Below are 21201 nucleotides of genomic sequence, written 5' to 3'. Positions count from 1 at the left end.
GTGAGAAACAGAATGTGAAAAAAAAATCCATGAATCCACATGGTAGGATTTGTAAAGAATTTATTCGTAAATCAGGGTGGAAAATAAGTATTTGGTCACCTCAAACAAGGAAAATCTCTGGCTCTCACAGACCTTTAACGTCTCCTGTAAGAAGCTTTTCTGTCCCCCACTCGTTACCTGTATGAATGGCACCTGTTTGAACTCATCATCTGTATAAAAGACACCTGTCCACAGCCTCAAACAGTCAGACTCCAAACTCCGCCATGGCCAAGACCAAAGAGCTTTCGAAGGACACCAGGAAAAGTATTGTAGACCTGCACCAGACTGGGAAGAGTGAATCTACAATAGGCAAGCAGCTTGGTGTGAAAAAATCAACTGTGGGAGCAATCATCAGAAAATGGAAGACATACAAGACCACTGATAATCTCCCTCGATCTGGGGCTCCACGCAAGATCTCATCCCGTGGGGTCAAAATGATCATGAGAACGGTGAGCAAAGATCCCAGAACCACACGGGGGGACCTGGTGAATGACCTGCAGAGAGCTGGGACCAAAGTAACAAAGGTCACCATCAGTAACACACTACAACGGCAGGGAATCAAATCCCGCAGTGCCAGACGTGTTCCGCTGCTGAAGCCAGTGCATGTCCAGGCCCGTCTGAAGTTTGCCAGAGAGCACATGGATGATACAGCAGAGGATTGGGAGAATGTCATGTGGTCAGATGAAACCAAAGTAGAACTTTTTGGTATAAACTCAACTCGTCGTGATTGGAGGAAGAAGAATACTGAGTTGCATCCCAAGAACACCATACCTACTGTGAAGCATGGGGGTGGAAACATCATGCTATGGGGCTGTTTTTCTGCCAAGGGGACAGGACGACTGATCCGTGTTAAGGACAGAATGAATGGGGCCATGTATCGTGAGATTTTGAGCCAAAACCTCCTTCCATCAGTGAGAACTTTGAAGATGAAACGAGGCTGGGTCTTCCAACATGACAATGATCCAAAACACACCGCCCGGGCAACAAAGGAGTGGCTCCGTAAGAAGCATTTGAAAGTCCTGGAGTGGCCTAGCCAGTCTCCAGACCTCAACCCCATAGAAAATCTGTGGCGGGAGTTGAAAGTCCGTGTTGCTCGACGACAGCCCCAAAACATCACTGCTCTCGAGAAGATCTGCATGGAGGAATGGGCCAAAATACCAGCTACTGTGTGTGCAAACCTGGTAAAGACCTATAGTAAACGTTTGACCTCTGTTATTGCCAACAAAGGTTATGTTACAAAGTATTGAGTTGTATTTTTGTTATTGACCAAATACTTATTTTCCACCCTGATTTACGAATAAATTCTTTACAAATCCTACCATGTGGATTCATGGATTTTTTTTTTCACATTCTGTCTCTCACAGTTGAAGTGTACCTCTGGTGCAAATTACTGACCTCTGTCATCATTTTAGGTGGTGGAACTTGCACAATCGGTGGCTGACTAAATACTTTTTTGCCCCACTGTATATATGTGTGTGTGTGTGTGTCAAACATACACTGTGAAAAATGTCTAAACCTTTTTGCGTGGACAGTCACATCTACTTTATTTATAGCCTGTCTTTATAGGTTAAAAGTATTGGTATTGCTATCTATTGCAATACTGGCCCTGTATATACTCGTTATTGGATTGATACCAAAATTTGCAGTATTGCACACTACTACTACTACTACTTTGTGTGACACAGATGCAGCAAGGTGCTGGAAACATTTCTCAGAGATTTTTAACCATACTTATATGACCACATCCCACAAATGCAGCATATTTTTCTGTTACAGAGCCACGATGCAAATCTTCCACCCACAACATGGTGACTGTGGAGGCCATTTGACTACACTGAACTTGCAGTCATGTTCAAGAAACTAATTTGAAATTATCTGAGTTTTGTGATATGGCACATCATCCTGTTGGAAGAACCTATCCTAAGGTAGTCATAAAGGGTTGGTCATGGTCAGCAGCAATACACTGTGGTACAATTTGAATGCTGCTTAATTGGTACTAAGGGGCTCAAAGTGTGCCAAGAAAATTTCCCTCACACCATTAGATCACCACTGCATGCTGAACCATTAAAACAAGACAGGATGGATCCATGCTTTCGTTCTCTGTAAACCCTAGAGATGTTTGGGTCTAAAAATCGCAGTAGATCAGCTGTTTCTGAAGTACAGAGACCAGTCTGCCTGGCAACAACAACCACACTCAGTTCTCTTAAATCATCTTTACTTTCCATTCTGATGTGTGGTTTAAAATTATCAGGTCATCTTGACCATGATTACATGCCTGAACACATCAAGTGGCTGCCATATACCGGTAACTAATAAGTAGTTGAACAGCTGTACCTAACAAAGTGGCCAATGAATGTGTGTTGTTAAGAGGCAGACTACCACATGACTGGCCTCTGTGATCACACTAATTCTTCTCATTAAGTTAAGTTAAACTGTTATGGGCTATATATACTCATCCCATAGCTTCAAATAGTTTTTAATTGGACACTATAAAAAATATACTATAAGCAAAAGGAACCTACGAAAAATGTTCTTAAATGTTTATGTAAAGGTTTATGAAGAGATTCTGCAAGAAAAGAATAAATAATAATAAAAACCCTCTTGTGATGATATTTATTTTGTAATTCTGAAATTCAGAAAGGGATTAAAAACGCATAATTTACGTACTAGGCAAATTGCACAATACATTTTTAAGCAATAGCTTGCAAAAAAGCTCGATACAAATTAAAACTAAAACCTGCAAATTTATACTTGTTTTTGTTTTCAACTTCAGAAACTTAAATAAGCAATTGCACATTTTCCAAAAAAAAAAAAAAAAAAAAAAAAAAGTAATTTCTTGGCAATTATTTCATGGTTCAGGCTTTAAATGCTTAATCTGAGAAGACCAGTTCTGTGAGCCCTCTTAAACAGATGAACACTAAAGGGTCTACATGTAATTTCTACCCTGTATGTTCTGATGTTACTGTCATCAACTTTACAACACAGAAGGTTGTTGCAAATGGGGGCAAATTTAAAACTCCAACAATAAGCATGTCCAGAGTACATTTAACTCAAATGACTTAATTAGCTTTCCACTTAAAAAACAAACAAAAAACACAACTAAAAATAAAAGTGAGAGTAAACGACTGTAAAATTCAGCGAAATTAAGAGAAAAAAAAAAACAAGCATCAACTTTAACAATGCCATTTGATTTTTCCCAAAAGATAACCAACTTTGATATATGTGAAATCTATCTACAGTACTATTTTAGTATTTAGTTGTTACTCGGTTGTACTTCGATGTGCAAAGACAAGTTTTCACTAGACATGACGCAAACACTACATCTTCTGCGTAACTGCGGGAACCTGGTTATTTGAAATGCAAATGGTCAGAGTCAGGAGTCTTCTTGCATTGAAATACAGACAATACCATGAGAAATAGTTCATTTGGCAACATATTGTATAAATAATGTATTTATTCTACCAATCATTTTCGCAATCATTCATTTTAAAATGGAATTTAAAATATTCTTGCTTCAGTGCAGCTATGTTTCAACGCCATTTAGTCTGAAAGCATGATGATTCGTGGTCACTTCTCTGGTTCCATCAGTGGCATGAAGGGTAACAGTCACAAAGTTATTTTCCTCCTTGGACAGCAGCTGCTGGCAACTGTCAGTAGAAGTTCATTGCACTGTGCTACTATAATAATAATAAATAAGTTCAGCATATACATTGCAACATCATCTTCATTGACGCATTCTCATGAAATCCTGCATATATATGAAAATCCAAGCTTCCTCTAAAACCTCGTAACCTTACATTCTAAGCAGTGAAAAAGAATTTCAAAAATCTATATTTATGTACATAATAGTATAAATATAGCAGGCATTCGATACTGCCCTGACACAGGACACAGTGTGAGCGAGCATAGCCTCCAGAGCTGAACCTCAGCCAGTAACAAAATAGTAAATTCCTCCATCTGTTTAGAGCAAAGTCTGCTCATCATGGTGTAATCACAAATGCTCTGTTCACTTATGCCTGGCTTCCCATGTCCCACGTCATCGCAGTAATGTCCATGTCGGTGAGCGTGACTGTGTACGGGGCATCCACTTGCTCAGGCTCTACGTGCTCCTCTGCTGTCACGGTGCTGTTCAGGGTATTTTGCCTCCAGGAATTTAGTGGTCGGATTGATTTCTGGAAACGCTGTCAAAACAAAGAGAGAGAGAGAAAGCCAGAGATAATCACAAACCCACTTAAGACTGCTACTGTGACAGTAGTGTACGTTAATGAGTGGTGATACTGACTTCTTTCAGTGTTCCAGTTTCTTTGGTGATGGCGACGATAGCCCAGATGAGGATCTGTAAACAGCAGGTGGCCCCCATGCACACACCTAAGGCTTTACCCCACAGTGGATACACATAGTCGCCGTAGTGGAGTGACGTTCTGTACATCTCAATGAAGATGTATGTCAGGATGAACTATGCAACGGGAAAAGTACAGAGTGAGCAGAGGATCATTTCATCTCAACACAAAAAGAAGCAGAGAGGAGGGCCGGCACAGAAAAACTGCAGATCGAATTCCAGTTTCTCCTCTTCAATTATTTACCTGCCCCAAAGATGTCAGCACAGTGGGCAGCTGACGCTTTCAAATGAGTGACGTCATTTTAGTTCCTTTGTTAGTTTCTGAGTCAAACCCTTCAGTCATTTAATAGGACACTATGAACTCTCTTTCGCGCTTTTACTAAAGGTTCACTGGTACACTTGAATGCAGATGCTAATAGATTTACCCGCTGGATGCCAAGTTCATGCTTTAGAAGCAGCAGCATTTGGTTTTAAAATGATACAAATCAACAAGCATATAATGTGTGCTATAGTTAGCAGTATCACCACAGCTACCAGAAGTGGGTTTTTTTTACTTATTCATCCCATAATAGCTGTGCCAGATAAACAATAATGGAAACAGAATAAGATAATTTAGGTCACAGAATGTAAAACATTTAAGATAAAGCAGCTTTATAGCTTCTGGACTTGAAGTCAGCCACCTTAAAAAAAAAAAAATTAAAAAAATGTAATTAAAAAGAATATCAAAACTTGTACGTTGTCTATTAGGTTGTGCACAACAAGGGTTATTTACTGTGGCTACAATTTACAGACTTTCTCTAAATGCCTCATGACGGACACATTCACCTTATGCACAGAGATTCCCACTTAAAGACCAAGAGGAGTCACAAACCACACCTCATGGGCTCAAAAGCTAGTGTACTCCAAGTGTTGGTCCCTAGACTGGGTAAATGGAAAGGTGGGGTGAGGAAGGGCATGTGCCATAAAATCTGTGCCAAATCAAACATATGGATCCTGTGGTGAACGGGAGACAGAAAGTTGTGCTAGAGCTGTGAAAGCTAGCAGAAAACAACAACCTCAACACTGCATTTGATCAGACATCTCACAATAGTCCTGCTAAGTCTGAACTTTTGGGTGAAGGGATGCAAAGAAAAGCAAGAAACAGCCAGGCACACTGAGACCTGCATGCAAAGATTCTTCGATTTATTAGAGAGATATTTTCACAAACATTTGTTAGCCGTCACCAGTGCTGTTGTTATCTACTAACAACCAATATCGATATCAGTTCAAGTGTAAACTCACCAGTAGAAGAAACGGAGTGCAGAAAACCCAGCATGCTTTGAAGTAAATCAGCACTTTGCCACACCAGGGAGGGCAGTGGCGAATCATATCCAAAATGTCTTGACAAAACTGGTTGACGCCTAATAAAAAACAAATTAGAAAAAACAAACAAACATTCAAATACAAGGAAGATCATTAAAAAAAAATACTCATCATTCAACCAAGAAAACAGAATGTAAAAAAATATGATCAATGTTCTATTCAAAAAATAAAATGCAGGAAAACAAACAAACTTGCCATACAGCAAGTCAGTCACTGAAATGATCAAAAAAGGAGTGACATGGTTAAAGGAGTTTATTGTGAATATGAGGGCTGTGAGATGAGATACCATAGAAGAAGGAGATGCCAATGCACATGAAGAGGGTGATGATGATGAGGCCGAAACTAGTGCTGAAGGAGTCAATGAGAGTGAACCAGTAAATTCCTCCCTGTATAGACAGACAGCATGGGAAATATGACTCTTTCTGATCATATGAAGCATGCAGACACGTCAGACTCCTCGTTGAAAACAAACATACTCACATCAGTGACTAACAGGAGGCCCATCAGGTAAAAGAAAAAACACAAAGCACCCAAGAATAAGGACTTTTGCAGTGGGTTTCCACGGAGGTGAGGAAACTCATCCAACACGGCCGTAGTGATGCCCTCCATGTTTCCAAACTGTGAAGCATTAAGAAGGTGTAAAACATTAATAGGTGGTATCCGTATGTTAGACCTATATTTATGCTGCCATCTTTGTATAGAGTGCAGCCTTACCAGGGTATCAACTCCCAGCATAAAGAGCATGAGGAAGAACATAATTGACCAGAACACCGAGCCTGGCAGCAGTGCAAGGGCTTCTGGGTAAGCAACAAAGGCTAACCCAGGACCTGAAGGTAAACAGAAAAAATTGCATTTCAAAAAGCCTGATATAAATAATTAATTGTTGCTGTCTGTGTTATAGAAGCCAAATAGGTAAACTACCAGTATCTGCCACTTCTCCCACAGGAACGCCCTTCCTGTATGCCATGTGACCCAGGACTGAGAATATAGCAAATCCAGCAAAGAAGCTGGTGCAACAGTTTCCTGTGGTGATAACTATAGTGTCCCTGAAAACAAACAAACACAAAAATCAAACCATGATTACCAGAGCCATGAAAAACAAGTAAACAAATGACAAAACAAAAGAACAGAGCCCAAACTCACCGGATGACATTGTTGTCAAACTTATTGTATGAGGCCATAGAGAGCAGCCCCCCGACACCAATACCTAATGAGTAGAAGATCTGTGAGGCTGCGTCATTCCAAACCTGCAACACAACACACACACACACACACACACACACACACACACACACACACTTATTTTAAAGCAGCATCAATACACTGTGTTCACCAACTACCACTGTCCCATCAAATCTACCTGTGCGTTAGCCAAGCGGCTCCAGTCTGGTGTGAGGTAGAAGGCGACGCCCTGGAGAGAGCCCTCCAGTGTGGCCCCTCTGATGATCAAAACAATGAGCACAAAGTACGGGAAGGTAGCCGTCACATAAACCACCTGAAAGCAAAGACAGCAAGGACACACATGAGGCCAGCAAGATATTCGAGCAGAGGCCACGCAAGAGTTTGTATCTGTGCTGACAATAAGAACATTGTGTTGCGTCACCTTGCCAGAACTGCGGATGCCCTTGAGCATGCACAGGAAGATGATGATCCACGCTGCGAGTAGACACAGGGCCAGGGGCCACCGCACAGGGCCTGGATCGTGAAGGCCCTTACTGTGTACTACACCCAGGACTTGCTCACTACAAGATGAAATAGCACAAATATGACCACACATATTACGCATCTGTTTTCTCCCACTTATCCAATTCAGAGTTGTGTGGGGGGTGGAGCCTATCCCAGCTATCAGAAAGAGGCAGGATACACAGGGCTGTCACAGGGCTAACAGAGAGAGACAGGCGTTTGCACTTATGGGTAATTTAGAATCACTAATTAGCCTAACTGTAGGAGGAAGTTGAGGAGAACATGTCGACTCTACACAGAAAAGCTCCATGCTGGATTTAAACATTTTTGCTGTGAGGCAACTATGCAAACAAGCACCTATTAGACATTAACTATATAAACAAGGCACAGCTGTTGGTCTGGATTTCTATGATGACATCGTCCTGGACGCTAAAACATTCCATATGTCCTACAAGGGAGTAAGAGAAGTGAAATTCAGTTTCTGTGGCACTCTTTGTCTACTACAATGCCTGTAATATTCAGATTTCTTTTATTTTTTGAATTCACTTAAATAAAATTGAACCAAATTGAATTTGACTAAAGGCATAGTACGATGGCTAGGGCCTTTCTGTGTGGAGTTTGAATGGTCTCTCCATGTTGGCGTGGGCTCTCTCAAGGTACTCCAGCTTTCTGCCATAGTCTATAGACATGCAGTTAGTGGGGGTAGGTTAATTGGGGATTGAATTGCCCACAGGAGAGTATGAATGATTGTCTGTCCGTCTGTGTTGGCCCTGTGACAGACTAGCAACCTGTCCAGGCTGCACCTCATCTCCTCACTCTTTGACAGCTCAGAAAAGCTCTGGCCCCCCTGCATGCAGTAAAGTGTAATAAAATACTGACTGCATTACCACCCATAAGGCTATACACCTTAAAATGAAAGAAAGCTCTTGTGATATTATGCATTTTGACTAAAAGGATAAATCATGAGCACAGTGCTTTTTGTAATGATGATGTGCAAAGCCTCTGGGATTCATTCACCGTGTCCCACGGACTGCTGTGGTTATCTGTACAGACAACTGCTCTGTACTGAAACTCTTATGTATTCTGTAATAACACTGTGTTGCTGTGAAGTACTAAAAAACAGTTGACAGGGATCAAGTGTCAAGTCATTTTGAGCAAGTACTTCAGCAAGGTTTATAATTACCTAAATAATTGTATGAGAAATTTAAAATGAGTAGACTTGAATGAGAACAATTCTTGTCACTTTGTTTTGATGCAATTTGATTAGTTAAAGCTCCTGCTGCCATTTCAGATTTGTTCAAAGCCTCTTGTATGTTTTTTCTCACCCAATTGTTAAGACACAGTTGGCTAAAACCATCAAATGTGTCACTTGGGTGTGGCTTAGAGACATACCAGTGCCTTTGCATTGCTGTCATTTTGATGCAGCCATAGTATATAAGTTTAAAAAAATACTTTGCAAATTAAACCCTTGCTATGCATTACTTTTTTCCATCCATCCATCCATCTTCATCCGCTTTGTCCGGGGCCGGGTCGCGGGGGCAGCAGCCTAAGCAAAGAGGCCCAGACCTCCCTCTCCCCAGCCACCTCCTCCAGCTTATCCGGGGGAATACCAAGGCATTCCCAGGCCAGCCGAGAGATATAATCTCTCCAGCGTGTCCTGGGTCTGCCCCGGGGCCTCCTCCCGGTGGGACATGCCTGGAACACCTCACCCAGGAGGCGCCCAGCGGGCATCCTTGTCAGATGCCCGAACCACCTCAGCTGGCTCCTTTCGATGTGGAGCAGCAGCTGCTCTACTCTGAGCCCCTCCCGGATGGCCGAACTTCTCACCCTATCTCTAAGGGAGAGGCCAGCCACCCTTCGGAGGAAGATCATTTCTGCCGCTTGTATCCGCGATCTCGTTCTTTCGGTCACTACCCACAGCTCGTGGCCATAGGTGAGGGTAGGGACGTAGATCGACCGGTAAATTGAGAGCTTCGCTTTTACACTCAGCTCCCTCTTCACCACGACGGACCGGTGCAGCGTCCGCATTACTGCAGCTGCAGCCCCAATCCGTCTGTCGATCTCCGGCTCCCTTCTCCCATCACTCGCGAACAAGACCCCGAGATACTTGAACTCCTCCACTTGGGGCAGGAACTCATCCCCGACCCGGAGTGGGCATGCCCGCTCCTTGAATCGCTACCTTATCGTGGTGGAGGGGTTTGTGTGTCACAGGGATCCCACGGGCTATGTTGTCTGGGGGCTTTTGCCCCCTGGTAGGGTCTCCCATGGCAAATTGGCCCTGGGTGAGGGACCAGACAAAGAGCGATTCATAAGACCCTTATGAAAAGGACACCGAGGGAACAGTTTACCCTGCCCGGGATAGGGTTACCGGGGCCCCGCCCTGGAGCCAGGCCCGAGGGCGAGCGTCTGGTGGCCGGGCCTTAGTCCATGGGGCCCGGCCGGGCACAGCCCGAAGAGGAGACATGGGCCCATCCTCCCGCAGGCCCACCACCCGCAGGAGGCGCCATAGGGGTCGGGTGCATTGTGTGCCGGGTGGCGGCCAGGAGCGGAGGCCCTGGCGGACTGACCCCCGGCTGCCAAGACTTGCAATAGGGACATGGAATGTCACCTCTCTGGTGGGGAAGGAGCCTGAGTTAGTGCGTGAGGTTGAGAGGTACCGGCTAGATATAGTCGGGCTCACCTCTACACATGGCTTGGGCTCTGGAACCAGTCTCCTGGAGAGGGGCTGGATGGCATTACTTTTTTCTTTTAGTAAAACATTTCATATAATGTACAACCTTAAAAACAACACTGATTTATTCATTTATGTAAAATGACCATCCAAATAAAGCACTTACTTCCAGAAGATTTCTGTCGGGGTGAGGACTTTACCAGTGGAGTTATTGGCAGTGATGTTACCACTACAGATAGCTGCATTGGCGAGGGCCTCACAGGACCAGGGCAGAGGGCTCTGGAATGAGCTGCCCAGGTAGTAAAATGTCCACGCTATAATAACGTTATAGTAGAGACACACCAGTGTGGACACACACAGCATCCCAATCCCAATCCCTGTGTAAAAACACAGAGAGGGACATGAGTACCTCAGACAAAAGCAAATGTTCTACTGTATAAGGCAAACTGTATGTAATACATTAGTTTCAGAAAATGGTGCTTAAACTGGCAAAAAGAAATAATAGTGACATTAAACAATCACTGCAGAGTTTATCACCCTTGATCGCACCATTGCTGACAGCCAGTGTTATTCTTGCTAACATAAAAACGTTCACTTCCTTTTTCCTTTTATGAGGAACTCCGTCTCACCTTTCTCTTAAATAAGCCTGCTGGCATGACCACTCCCTAGCACAGGTAAGACATTTCTTACAGGGTTAAAATTAGTTTCTGAGAAGCCAGGCATTTTAAGGTAAGCTATAAGAAGTAAGGCAGCAATTTGTTTTGAGTCACTCAGCAGCTATTTGCATGAACTATAATGTCTGGTCTGACTGGTGACGCTGGCATTTTGACGTCAATCGGAGATTCTGCCCACACAAATCCTTCAAATTCAAACAGAAATGCTGCATAACTGTGGTCAAATATTTTGTTCTAACTAACTGGAATAAAGTACCCCCAGTATGAAATCACCATGCAGACACCATGCTAAAGTTTCCAAAGTCTTTCCACCGATTTGCTTCTGCTTTCTGTAATTACTTACAAAAAAAATCCTGCAATAGGAGGTCATTACCTTTGAGCAGAGGGCAGCATTTCCACACAGTGATCGGGCCGGCTGCTCCATACTGGCCTAAACTCAGCTCCATGAGGAAGAGCGGAACACCCGTAACAATAAGCATGATGAAATAGGGGATGAGAAAGACACCTGTGAAGATTAGAAACAGGCCTCTTTAATGAAGGGAGGGAGACGACTCAATAAAAACGACTTGGTTTGTGGATGCAGGCAGCCTGTAGCAGCAGGCTAACTTATAAAAATGCAATATAGACATAATCTATCTGACTTTACTGTCAAAGAAGCTGCAACATGTACGCTTTTCAAAAGGAGATGTGTATTACTTAAGGCTGGGATCAAAAAGTAAACCCCATTTCTGGCGTGTAATCGAGGAAAAACATTGTCCCTACTTAGAGGATTAGTGAATGCTTTGTGTTGTAGTTCCCACTCTCCTCAGTCTTTCCAGAGGGTGTCATGGTGTGCTCTGGAAAAAGTGTGCCAAATAAATCAGCATGATGAGAAGCACACACCCAAGGGCAGGGCAAAGAGTGCCTCATGCACAAATGAGTGTTACAAACAATGACACACACACACACACACACGACAAGCATTTGACTATGGACCACTCACCTCCCCCATTGCGGTAACAAAGGTAGGGGAACCTCCACACGTTTCCCAGTCCCACGCAGTATCCAATGCAGGAGAGCAGGAACTCATACTTTCCACCCCACTGCTCCCTCTGGACAATCGGTGTTGGAGTAGGTAGTTGGCATTCAGACTGTGGCTGTGGTGTAGGTATACTTGGCGGGTTGAAACCATTTTGTGTGACTGTATTTCCATTCATATGTACTTTATTCTAAAAACAACAACAACAACAACAACAAATTACATTGTTAGGATGTTGAAATGAGACGGGAAATACATGGTAACTCTGATGTAAATACATATGAGGAACTGACTGTGACTGACTGTTCTGTTTGCTTTTGTCTGACAAGGTTTGTTTGCAGTTTGTGGATTACACAGTCGAGTACAAAAACCAAGAACAGGTACACACACTTAGCGTGTGGTTTAACTTTTCTATCTCCTTAAAACCGTCCACTGATCTATTGCTTCCTGTTCCTCTTCCTTCCTGCGCACCATCTACCTCTAAACAAAGGAGGAACTGGTTTTGATGTCTGCACACACAGGGAGGAAGTCTGATGAAGATAACAACAGGGCTTCTGCTTTAAGCATTGTTATATAGTTCACGTTCCCCCCCCCCCCCATTTTTAAACACATTGAACGCCAATGTATTATTACGTAAAAACAAACAAACAAACTGCATGAACATGAGGATGACTTGCTTCTGTAAAAGAAGTTGCTCAGTTGAGTTCTCACGCTGTTATCTGGATATTACCATTGTCATTTAACATCATTATGTGCACGTTTCTATAGCTACTGAGGATTAAAGTTTAGCTAGTATTATAAAAAAAAAAAAATGTTCTTTTTACATAAGGGAAGTAGGTCTTGATAAGTGTTAAACTTCCATCTACTCCTTTTTGTACTTAAAAACATTTATTGACACCATCAAGCAGTTTTTTGTATTTTTTTTATTTTGTATTTGTATTTTTTCGTTTGAATTAAACAACATTACAACTTTTGAGCCCATAATGTAGCATGTCTGAGATATTTTGTATGACTGGCTTTTACACACTTCATCAAACAGATATGATGTGGACAATCTGATGCACATGGTAAAATCTGTTGGTCAAAAAACAAAACAAAACTTCTTTAAGGTTACAGTTACTCTTGTTTCTTGTGGTGATTACTATTCTTCGACGATTAAAATCCAGATATATTTTATAAGTTGTCCCATTGAGATTTAAAGAGTGGGGGCTTAGAACAACAAGTAGCAGCAATCATTTTCAATTATAACCCCCAAAAACCCACACAGTCACTTAATATACCACAGCCACACCTCAGAGGGAAACGAATCGTTTTATTTCCCGTTTCTACACATTTGCTCCACTATTGAACCAGTCTTTCTAGCTGAGTACTCATTGTGCATGTGGGATGTACACAGCGGGGAAAAGTTAAGGTAAACACAACTGCTGAACAACTGAACCGAGGCAAGGGCTTTATCTGCTGCAGACGAAGAGGAAAAGCCTGAGAGCAATGCAGGCGGACAGGTTGGACCGCCTCATCTGAACACGGTATCTTTCAGACAACTGAAAGCGCCCGTTGGTGACATTGAACTGCTCGTAAAGTCGTAATGGGCTTCTGGAGTTACATCAGGACGCTGGCGTGTGTCTTACACCTGCACAGAGTCCTGTATGATGCGGTGAAAGCCAGAATAACAAAGTTGCATTGCTCCTACCTGCTCTGCGGTTGCGCCGCTGTCTCCAGCCGGGTTCCCGGAGGCTGCTTTGCCGGTTGTGTCCTGCATTTTCCCCCACTCTCCCTCCCGACAGAGTTGGCCCTTCGCTGTCCGGTTTGTCACTCGTCACTCCGCATTTCACAGGGGAAAGCGTTTTTTTAGGACTCCATGATGTGGTGGCTGAAGTTGAAAAATAAGCGCTGTAGCTCAGACACAACAACTGAGTGACGAGCAGGAAACAAACCGGTGGGCGGTGAGGTGACGAGGAGACAGGAGGCAGGGCGCAGGTGCAGCTTTATCCAGGAGGAAGACACCTCCTTCTCCTGTACCTTTGGGCGGCAACTGGAGGAGTATCGATAGCTATGCTAGTGTTTCGGTGCTTTGTTTTACATTTCCTTTACATTAATTTGAGTTTTCTGCAGTGTACGCCCTGAGCCTGTCTGACAGATACCATCAAAGGCTGACCTCACCTCTGTGTGCACCTGCAGCCCACCAACAGAGACCAAGTTAAAGATGTATACTTAAAAAAAAACCTACTTTGAAATCAATGAATCAACATAAGGCTCGCTTACATAGTATTAGCTGCACACAAACATGATTCTGGTCCTTAAATACATCAGTTAAAACATTTATTTTTCTTTAGTGTGGCACAAAAAAAAAGTTTATTTTGTCCAATTTTCATAAATGTCTCTTTCTTGCTAAGAGTAGCAGCACATGAAAGCCTCCTGCCACACACAGTTAAGTGAGAGATGCTAACACAAGGTTACGTTATATCTGCTAAGTTTTTATTTATCTGTATGTAAGTTTCTGCAATATACAGGGTTTTGGGTTTTTTTTACGAGCTACCAGGTTCTTTTGCTCAGTTAATCCAACAAGCAGGGCACATATTTATACCCCTAACCCTTATTTAAATTACTGATTAGAAACCATATGTGTGTTGTGTTTTTAATCTAATAGATTTTCAGAGTTGACATGTCTGTGATATTGAGCTGCCATCAGGAGTAGGGCTGTTTTTATTACCAGTGCAGGCTAATGAACCCAAAGAACCAGACCAACAGCAGGAGTTGGTTTCAAGAGGTTGATATGATACTTATTGTGTGGTGTGGGGGTCTATGTGACTATGGTTTAGTCTTGCTCAACTGGTCTGATTTAACATGTAATTAATGCTAAACTCCATAAGTAATCTTCACCTATGTGCCACACATGGGTTGTGATATTGTCGAGAATAAATAACTGTACCCAAATGGGTAATTTAGGAGAATAGACTGGACTGGGACACTTATCAACAAAAATGCTTTGTAAAATTGATTGAATTGAATTTTAGAAACTATAAGGACAATAGATTTAACCTGATAATTACTGTGCTTCTCAGTTCACCCTCAAAAACACAGCTGTACGTCGCTTTTGGGGCTATTCAATAGGGTGGTTCACTGAAATTAGTAAAAAAAAGACAATGTTACTACATGTATGGTGTGTGTATGCCCTATGTCCTCCTTAAAAGATGTGCCAAACTGAATGAAACTTTGCAGACACAACAACTTATAATGTTAATTTTGTCATGTTATGTTCTTCATTTGCATTTGTTTCACACCTTCAAAGTACATCATCAACGTGTAACTTAAAAGGCACCAAAATACTGACTTAATTCTGAGTGAAGAATATAAGAAAGCAACTCAGGCCTGGTAGTACGTTTAAAATTCTTTGGTTCTTTTCCACTCACACCCATTTTACTTTGTTGTACAGATATACACCTAAATTATTTAGCTACCTAAATAAAAGTTAAAAAAATAAAAATAAAGTTGTATTAATACAAAATCCACTGTATTTAATTAAAATTATCATCAATAATGGATTGCATGTATATAGCGCTTTTCTAGACACTCAAAGCCCTTTACAATTCCACTATTGATTCACTCTCACATTTACACACTGGTGGAGGCAAACCACTGTTGTAGCCTGCCCTGGGGCAGACTGACAGAAGCAAGGCTACCATATCGCACCATCGGCCCCTCTGGCCAACACCAGTAGGCGGTAGGGTGAAGTGTCCTGCCCAAGGACACAACAACCAGGACAGATAGAGCTGGGGATCGAACCGGCAACCGGTTACAAGATGAGCTTCCCAACCCCCTGAACCACGGTCGCCCATCAAGATAAATAATGACATCTGGACTATTTCTCTAGATACAAGTGATAAACTGCAATTTAAAGTAGGGTGAAGGCCAACTTAATCCAGTTAGCCTTGACCCTGCTTAATCTCACATCTTGCCTTTGGTTGAATCTTGGGTGGATTTTGGTTGGATCTTGCCCTTAACCCAACCATAGCACAAAAAAATCAGTGTTAAATGTAGCAGATTTGCCGAAGTAAACCTGCCAGTTCTTGCCAGCTATCAGCGACGTCATAGTTTGGCAGGAGGAAACTTCTTTACTGGCTTGCTCCCCAAAGTTGAGTGTAAAACTGTAAAAGTTGAATCAACAAGTTGTAATCACAGGGGCGTAACATGCTGGAACTATTTCTCAACAAACGAGCTTATGTGCCCCACCTGTACTGTTCACATAGCCTACTTATGTCACACCTAATCACACCGAACAATGATAAGAGAATTTGAACCTTTCTGTATGTGATTGACTGTATACTGAAGATACTCTAAAAAAAATAATTTGGAATGGACTCAATATGATTTTCCACTTTAATCAGGTTTATAATTCTTTTGTTTTCTTGTCTTTTTTTATTTAAATACTAGGATCATTAGTTAAATTTATTATAGGGCAGATGTTGTGGAGCTACTAAATTTGCATTATTGCTTCTTTTTTAAAAAAAAGTTAGATGTTGGTTTATGTTCCTAAAAGGCTTAGCCTTCTGCAAACATACTGCATAAAAATGCACAAGTGTAAGTGAGAGTTATTGATCTTCACATGGTTGTAAGGGAAACCCCAAACCTTCTTATTAATCTGTCTGCACAAAAGAGAGCATCTGACCACCCTTTTCAACACAACTTTCTCTACCGTGCCTCAGGTACATTTGATCAGCTGTTAACTGCAAACATTCAGCAGTAGCAACAGCACAGTATATACAGCTGTAATGACCACACAGAGAGGACATCTTTCCTGTGAAGTAGTGTTGCGCTCATCTGAGAAATCACAGAAATAGTTGCAGCATCTTTTTGCCCGCACATGTAAGTCTTGATGGTGTGATCCTGAATGCCAACTCGTGGATTCTAATCCACATAAGCTCGTGATGCTTTCCTAAATCCATCCAATCTGTTGCGTGTCTATACTTAACAGCTCCACTCAATAAATCTGGGTCAGCAGAAGGTAAAGTCAAGCTACAGTTGCTGTATGTGTAGAACAATTTTTAAAAAGAGTTGTGTTTAAACCAACCTTTAGCCTGGTGTTGTGAGAGCCCGGTTTGGAAGCTACCCTCATTAAGGAGGAGTAAGAGTGGACGAGAGCTCAAAGACGCAGATTTGAAGATTTCACACAGAAAATGGAACTCCAGGACCATACGATGAGCGATTGGAGCCAATACTATTTACCACCTACAAGTGTGAACCACCACTTTCTCTTTAGTGATTTGAAAAGCAGCTGTATGTGGCCGCAGGGTAAATCAGATGCATACTGCAACATCTGGGCCGATATTGAACCGGCAAGAGTGAAAAGCTGTAGCAGTGGGTCTTTTGCTATGGATGCTAGAATAAGACTGGACAGTTTGAAATCTGGGTGCAATCCACCCTTGCCTTACTGTGCCACCAGCAGGATGTTGCACAATTATAGCTGTGAAAAACACTCTTGGGACAGTGAAGAGTTGCAGGAAGAAGAGACTGCTTTGGACCTGGTGGAAATCCTTGACATAGCGGATGAAGAGCAGGATGAGGAGAGCTGGTAAATGCCATCAGATGTACAGTGATATTCTCTGACAGTGCAGCTTGTGATGTAGAAGTATTTCATTTTATTTAGCTTGTTTCTAGTCTGAGTTATGACAGAGACATGAACCTGAATTTGTGCACTTCTAAAGAGACGTTAAAGACTTTGAGGTGGCTGCTTCTCAGGACAGTTCAATCTGAGCACTCTTCAGTATTAAAAGCTCTTCTGAACAGATCTCTTCTTTACATAGTCGTAACGTCTTATTCCTCACAGGCTATACGAGTCTCCAAGGAAGCATTCGTCTGTGGAGAAAAAGGAATCTGCTTTTAAATGGTGTCGACATGTTCTTGATAATCCCAGCCCTGAGATGGAAGCTGCATGCCGTGCACTGATAAAAATGCTGGATCAAGGCAAGCAAGCGCTACAGACTCACTCACACACTCATTATCTTACAAATATCCTTGATATAAAAGAGGATTCCTTTAATGGCATTCACTTTTTGTATTGTCAGGATCAAGACGTGAGCTCCACAAACGTCCTGCAGTTTCCTATCATGCTGCCAGGGTCCCTGTGGGCTCCTCTGTGAATAAAACCTCTGCCAGTGCAGCAGCAAATACATCTGACAGTTCAGGTAATATCTTTTTTAAAAAGTTATACTCTGAACTTCAACCATGAAACCTGAGTCATTATCTTACATTCTTTTCTACACACACAGATGACCTTTACACTCCAGCACAGCTACACATGATGTAGTTTTTTTATAAGCTTTGGATAAAGTTAGCTTTAATTTATGTCAGTTGTTTTAGTTCGTTAACTAACTGTCTGTTTCATGTGCAGCCTTGTGTTGTGTCAGTGTCAGGTCATGCACAAAAAAGCACAAACACAACCTAGTAACCCATCAGCTAGTCTGCCGACTTACCTTCTTGGGACAACTGTGGATTTTTTTCTTCTGTCCTGGTCATCAGTGAAGATAGATTTTTTTTTTTAAATAAAGCTAATAAACAAAATGCTTGTCATCAGATGATAAATGTGCAGTTAGTTGCAGATTGTTCAAAAGATTGCATTTTGTTGAAATGTGATCCCTCTTTTGGTCTCCACGGGGACTGTTGACTTGCCTGTAGCCTTACCTACTCAACTGTGATTGGTCAGTAGCACTCGGACTACGAATGAACTACAAACAGAAAGTGGGAAGCTTCCAGTTGACAAAATATTGTCCCCTTCCCTGCTGCAGATTCTGGATATTCACATGCAGATGTGTGTTTATGTCAGCTCAGAGTTAACTGACTTAAAGCGATGAATATGCTGGTGGAAAAAAAAATGATGAAGCTTAAAAATCTGTCAGAGGATTAAGACACAAAGACATAAAGCAAATAGACAGCATGCATATATAATTTGTGGTTTGTTTGTATTGCATATTGGGTCTATGCTTTGATATTGCTCTGTAAGACTTTATGGTCATTTTCTATCTATTCCTCATCGCAGTTTGGTTGTTTGGGTATCTTTTGGGGGTGTGGTTGTTATAATTGAGATAAGACAAGGCACAACTTCCTCAAGTGTGACTCGGGTATATTTGACAAGCTGCAAAAATTCAGCAGTATATGCAATATATGACGTACAGTAATTACAGCCACACTTCCTGATTTCCTGAGGATATTGTGCACATAGAAAAGTAGAAACAAAAAAAAGGTATTCCTCTGAGAGACTGAAGTGCATGTCTTCAATTTATGAATTTATTAATCACAGGTCACAGTGAGCCAAGCATCTCCCTCGATGTCGTAACAAAGAGCTACAGGCTACAAGATGTCCGCATCATGGCTCAACTGCAGGAAGCCAGTGAGTATAGAAAAAAATATTTGTAGTGATATAGCATGCTACTTAAAGGTTTGATTGAGAGTCAATAACATGTACATATTTTTCAGGTTTGAGGCAGGACTTTGTCTCGATGCCTTCCACTGCTTCACAGAGGAGAAACCCTGAGGCTCCATTGATGCTTCCACCCTCGTTTAACACCACTGGTGAAAACACTGCTTACTCAACTCCAGGAAATAAATCCGAAACTTCTTCCATATCAGCAGTTAAGGAGTGCTGCCACAGTCCCAGACCATCCAGACTTCATCAACAAGTCATCCAATTCAAGCTGCTTAAACGCGCCCAGAACCAAGGTACACAAAGTCAGGCATGTTTATACTGTCAGTGTAAGTGATTGATTTTCTTGTGCTATGAAAGGATTACAGTGAGATTTACTCACTGTAGACGACTGATAGGATCTTCTTTCTTTTTATTTCTTTGTGACATGGTCTCAACAGTTTTTGAAGCTGAGAGCTTTCTGTTCATCAGACAGCTTTATATAGGTTGACAGTGAGGTACAAACAAGATATAAAATAAATAACAAGAAGGAGTAAAACACAAGGCAGAACTCCTATTTTTGATTTTCTCTTATGGTACATGTCGTGCATTTTCCACATTTCATTTGAGAAACTTTTTTTGTAAAATAGCTCCAAAACATCAGCAGATGCTAGAGGTTATACTACCTCGGTGTGAGCTCAGTGTGTTTTTTGCAGCAGCAGCAGCATCACCAGGCAGGACGAGGTCGCCCCTGCGTACCAGCCTCCGCTCCCTCCAGGCTGTTAGGAACAGCCGAAGTTTAGACATCGACGACTGCCAACCTGCTGACCAAACCGCTTACCTTCCATCAGGTTTAGATCAGTTATTTGTTTTTATTTCTTAACCAGAAAATATGTGCAAAATATGAAACTCTGCATCTTAATGACTACATGTGAGCCATTTTCTTATTTTTTAATTCATTCATTCTTTCCCAGATCTGTCATCTGCCAAGGGGGAGGGCTTAAGTTGCTGGTTGCCATCATTTTCCCCAGCTTCATTGAACTCTGGCAGCTTGTTGCAGTCGATGAAAAGCTCATCAGTCCGGACAGCGGCCGTGAAGAAGATGAACAGGTCTCACTCGCTCAGCCCCTGCCGGATTCCTCAGTCTGCTAAAGGATGCTTGTCTGTCCACAGACGTGTTTTTACCTCACCTGAGAGGCTAACCACTGTAGCTTGGGGCAGAAATTTGCCTGTTCAGAGATAAAAGATTTACCCTGTGGATTTACCTGGGATAAAATAATAATTATGTGATGCAATGTAATTATTTACTTCTGTGGCTGATAAGCCTCTGCAATCTCATGAATACATTTAGATTGTGAAAGAATTTGGGCCTATATTAGAATCCTTTGTGGTATGCTGCTCCGGGCAAACATATGCTTTTTCAGTTACATGTGCAAAGATCTAGTTCATCTTTCTCAGTAAGAGATTCTTGGTAAATGGCAGGCAGACACAACCACAGTGCTCTAAATCATGTGGTTTTTAAGTTTTGTGTTAAAGTCACAGGAATGTAGAAAAGTAAGGAGCACTGATATCCTATAAATTCACCCATATGAGACATCTTAGAAATACTGACAGTAGAGCCAGTAGGTTGTATTATCAGTGGCTTTGCAAGCATGCTACAGCTCATGTACACAAACTACCATGCATAGATTACAAGTATGAATATAGACATCAGTGTGGTCGATGAGCTGAATGAGCAGCTCTCTGCAGAGCTGTTGCAACAGGAAGTGTGCCGTCTGTCATCGTCAAGTACGAAACACTAAACGGGTATCCTTTACGTAGTAGTTGGAGTTGTTAAACAATCTGACATCACAAACAAAGCGTTTCCAGGAAACAGAGATGTGGGTTGGTGCAGCTTCACTACTTCAGAGGCCACCTTTGTTTGCGAATGTTTTTGTATCGCTGAGCATGATTTATTTTAACCCAATTGACATATTTCTCCTAGATTTTTCAGAGTAACCCGAATCCTTACCCAAACAC

General features: G+C 42.0%; 2 protein-coding genes across 3 annotated transcripts; one reads left to right on the top strand and one right to left on the bottom strand.

The window, feature by feature from the left end:
* Positions 1 to 2643: 2643 nt before the first annotated feature.
* Positions 2644 to 13757, bottom strand: slc6a7 (solute carrier family 6 member 7). Its single transcript, XM_085420313.1, has 14 exons — positions 13477 to 13757; positions 11751 to 11976; positions 11142 to 11273; positions 10261 to 10471; positions 7344 to 7482; positions 7101 to 7235; positions 6884 to 6987; positions 6662 to 6786; positions 6455 to 6567; positions 6221 to 6358; positions 6027 to 6126; positions 5660 to 5778; positions 4322 to 4495; positions 2644 to 4220 (listed from the first exon to the last, which is right to left on the bottom strand). Exons 1-14 carry the CDS (start codon positions 13543 to 13545, stop codon positions 4050 to 4052), a joined length of 1956 nt encoding a protein of 651 aa, XP_085276439.1. The 5' UTR covers positions 13546 to 13757; the 3' UTR covers positions 2644 to 4049.
* Positions 13758 to 16960: 3203 nt separating this feature from the next.
* On the top strand, positions 16961 to 20464 carry LOC146660442 (SLAIN motif-containing protein-like). 2 transcript variants are annotated; one of them, XM_085419566.1, is made up of 7 exons: positions 16961 to 17355; positions 17611 to 17747; positions 17849 to 17968; positions 19081 to 19170; positions 19257 to 19499; positions 19905 to 20033; positions 20157 to 20464. In XM_085419566.1, exons 1-7 carry the CDS (start codon positions 16961 to 16963, stop codon positions 20423 to 20425), a joined length of 1383 nt encoding a protein of 460 aa, XP_085275692.1. In that variant the 3' UTR covers positions 20426 to 20464. The 2 variants fall into 2 exon arrangements, with proteins under 2 accessions (XP_085275692.1, XP_085275691.1); XM_085419565.1 differs by having other exon boundaries at positions 19899 to 20033.
* The last annotated feature ends 737 nt before the right edge of the window (positions 20465 to 21201 follow it).

Source organism: Rhamphochromis longiceps, linkage group LG10 (genome assembly GCF_057381845.1).
Source record: "Rhamphochromis longiceps isolate RC_006_pf linkage group LG10, R_longiceps_female_GT1.1, whole genome shotgun sequence".
Classification (NCBI taxonomy): Eukaryota; Metazoa; Chordata; class Actinopteri; order Cichliformes; family Cichlidae; genus Rhamphochromis; species Rhamphochromis longiceps.
This window is presented reverse-complemented; position numbering and strand designations above follow the sequence as displayed.

Bases quoted from the DNA above. Each gene is read 5' to 3' on its own strand.
- slc6a7 (XM_085420313.1), bottom strand. From the start codon at position 13,545: ATGCAGGACACAACCGGCAAAGCAGCCTCCGGGAACCCGGCTGGAGAC. The intron at 7,483-10,260 runs GTAAGTGCTTTA...TTCATCTTGTAG, and splicing joins CCGACAGAAATCTTCTGGAA to TGAGCAAGTCCTGGGTGTAG. The intron at 6,988-7,100 runs GTAGATTTGATG...GTTGTGTTGCAG, and splicing joins GCCGCTTGGCTAACGCACAG to GTTTGGAATGACGCAGCCTC.
- LOC146660442 (XM_085419565.1), top strand. From the start codon at position 16,961: ATGGAACTCCAGGACCATACGATGAGCGATTGGAGCCAATACTATTTA. The intron at 19,171-19,256 runs GTGAGTATAGAA...CATATTTTTCAG, and splicing joins GGCTCAACTGCAGGAAGCCA to GTTTGAGGCAGGACTTTGTC. The intron at 20,034-20,156 runs GTTTAGATCAGT...ATTCTTTCCCAG, and splicing joins AACCGCTTACCTTCCATCAG to ATCTGTCATCTGCCAAGGGG.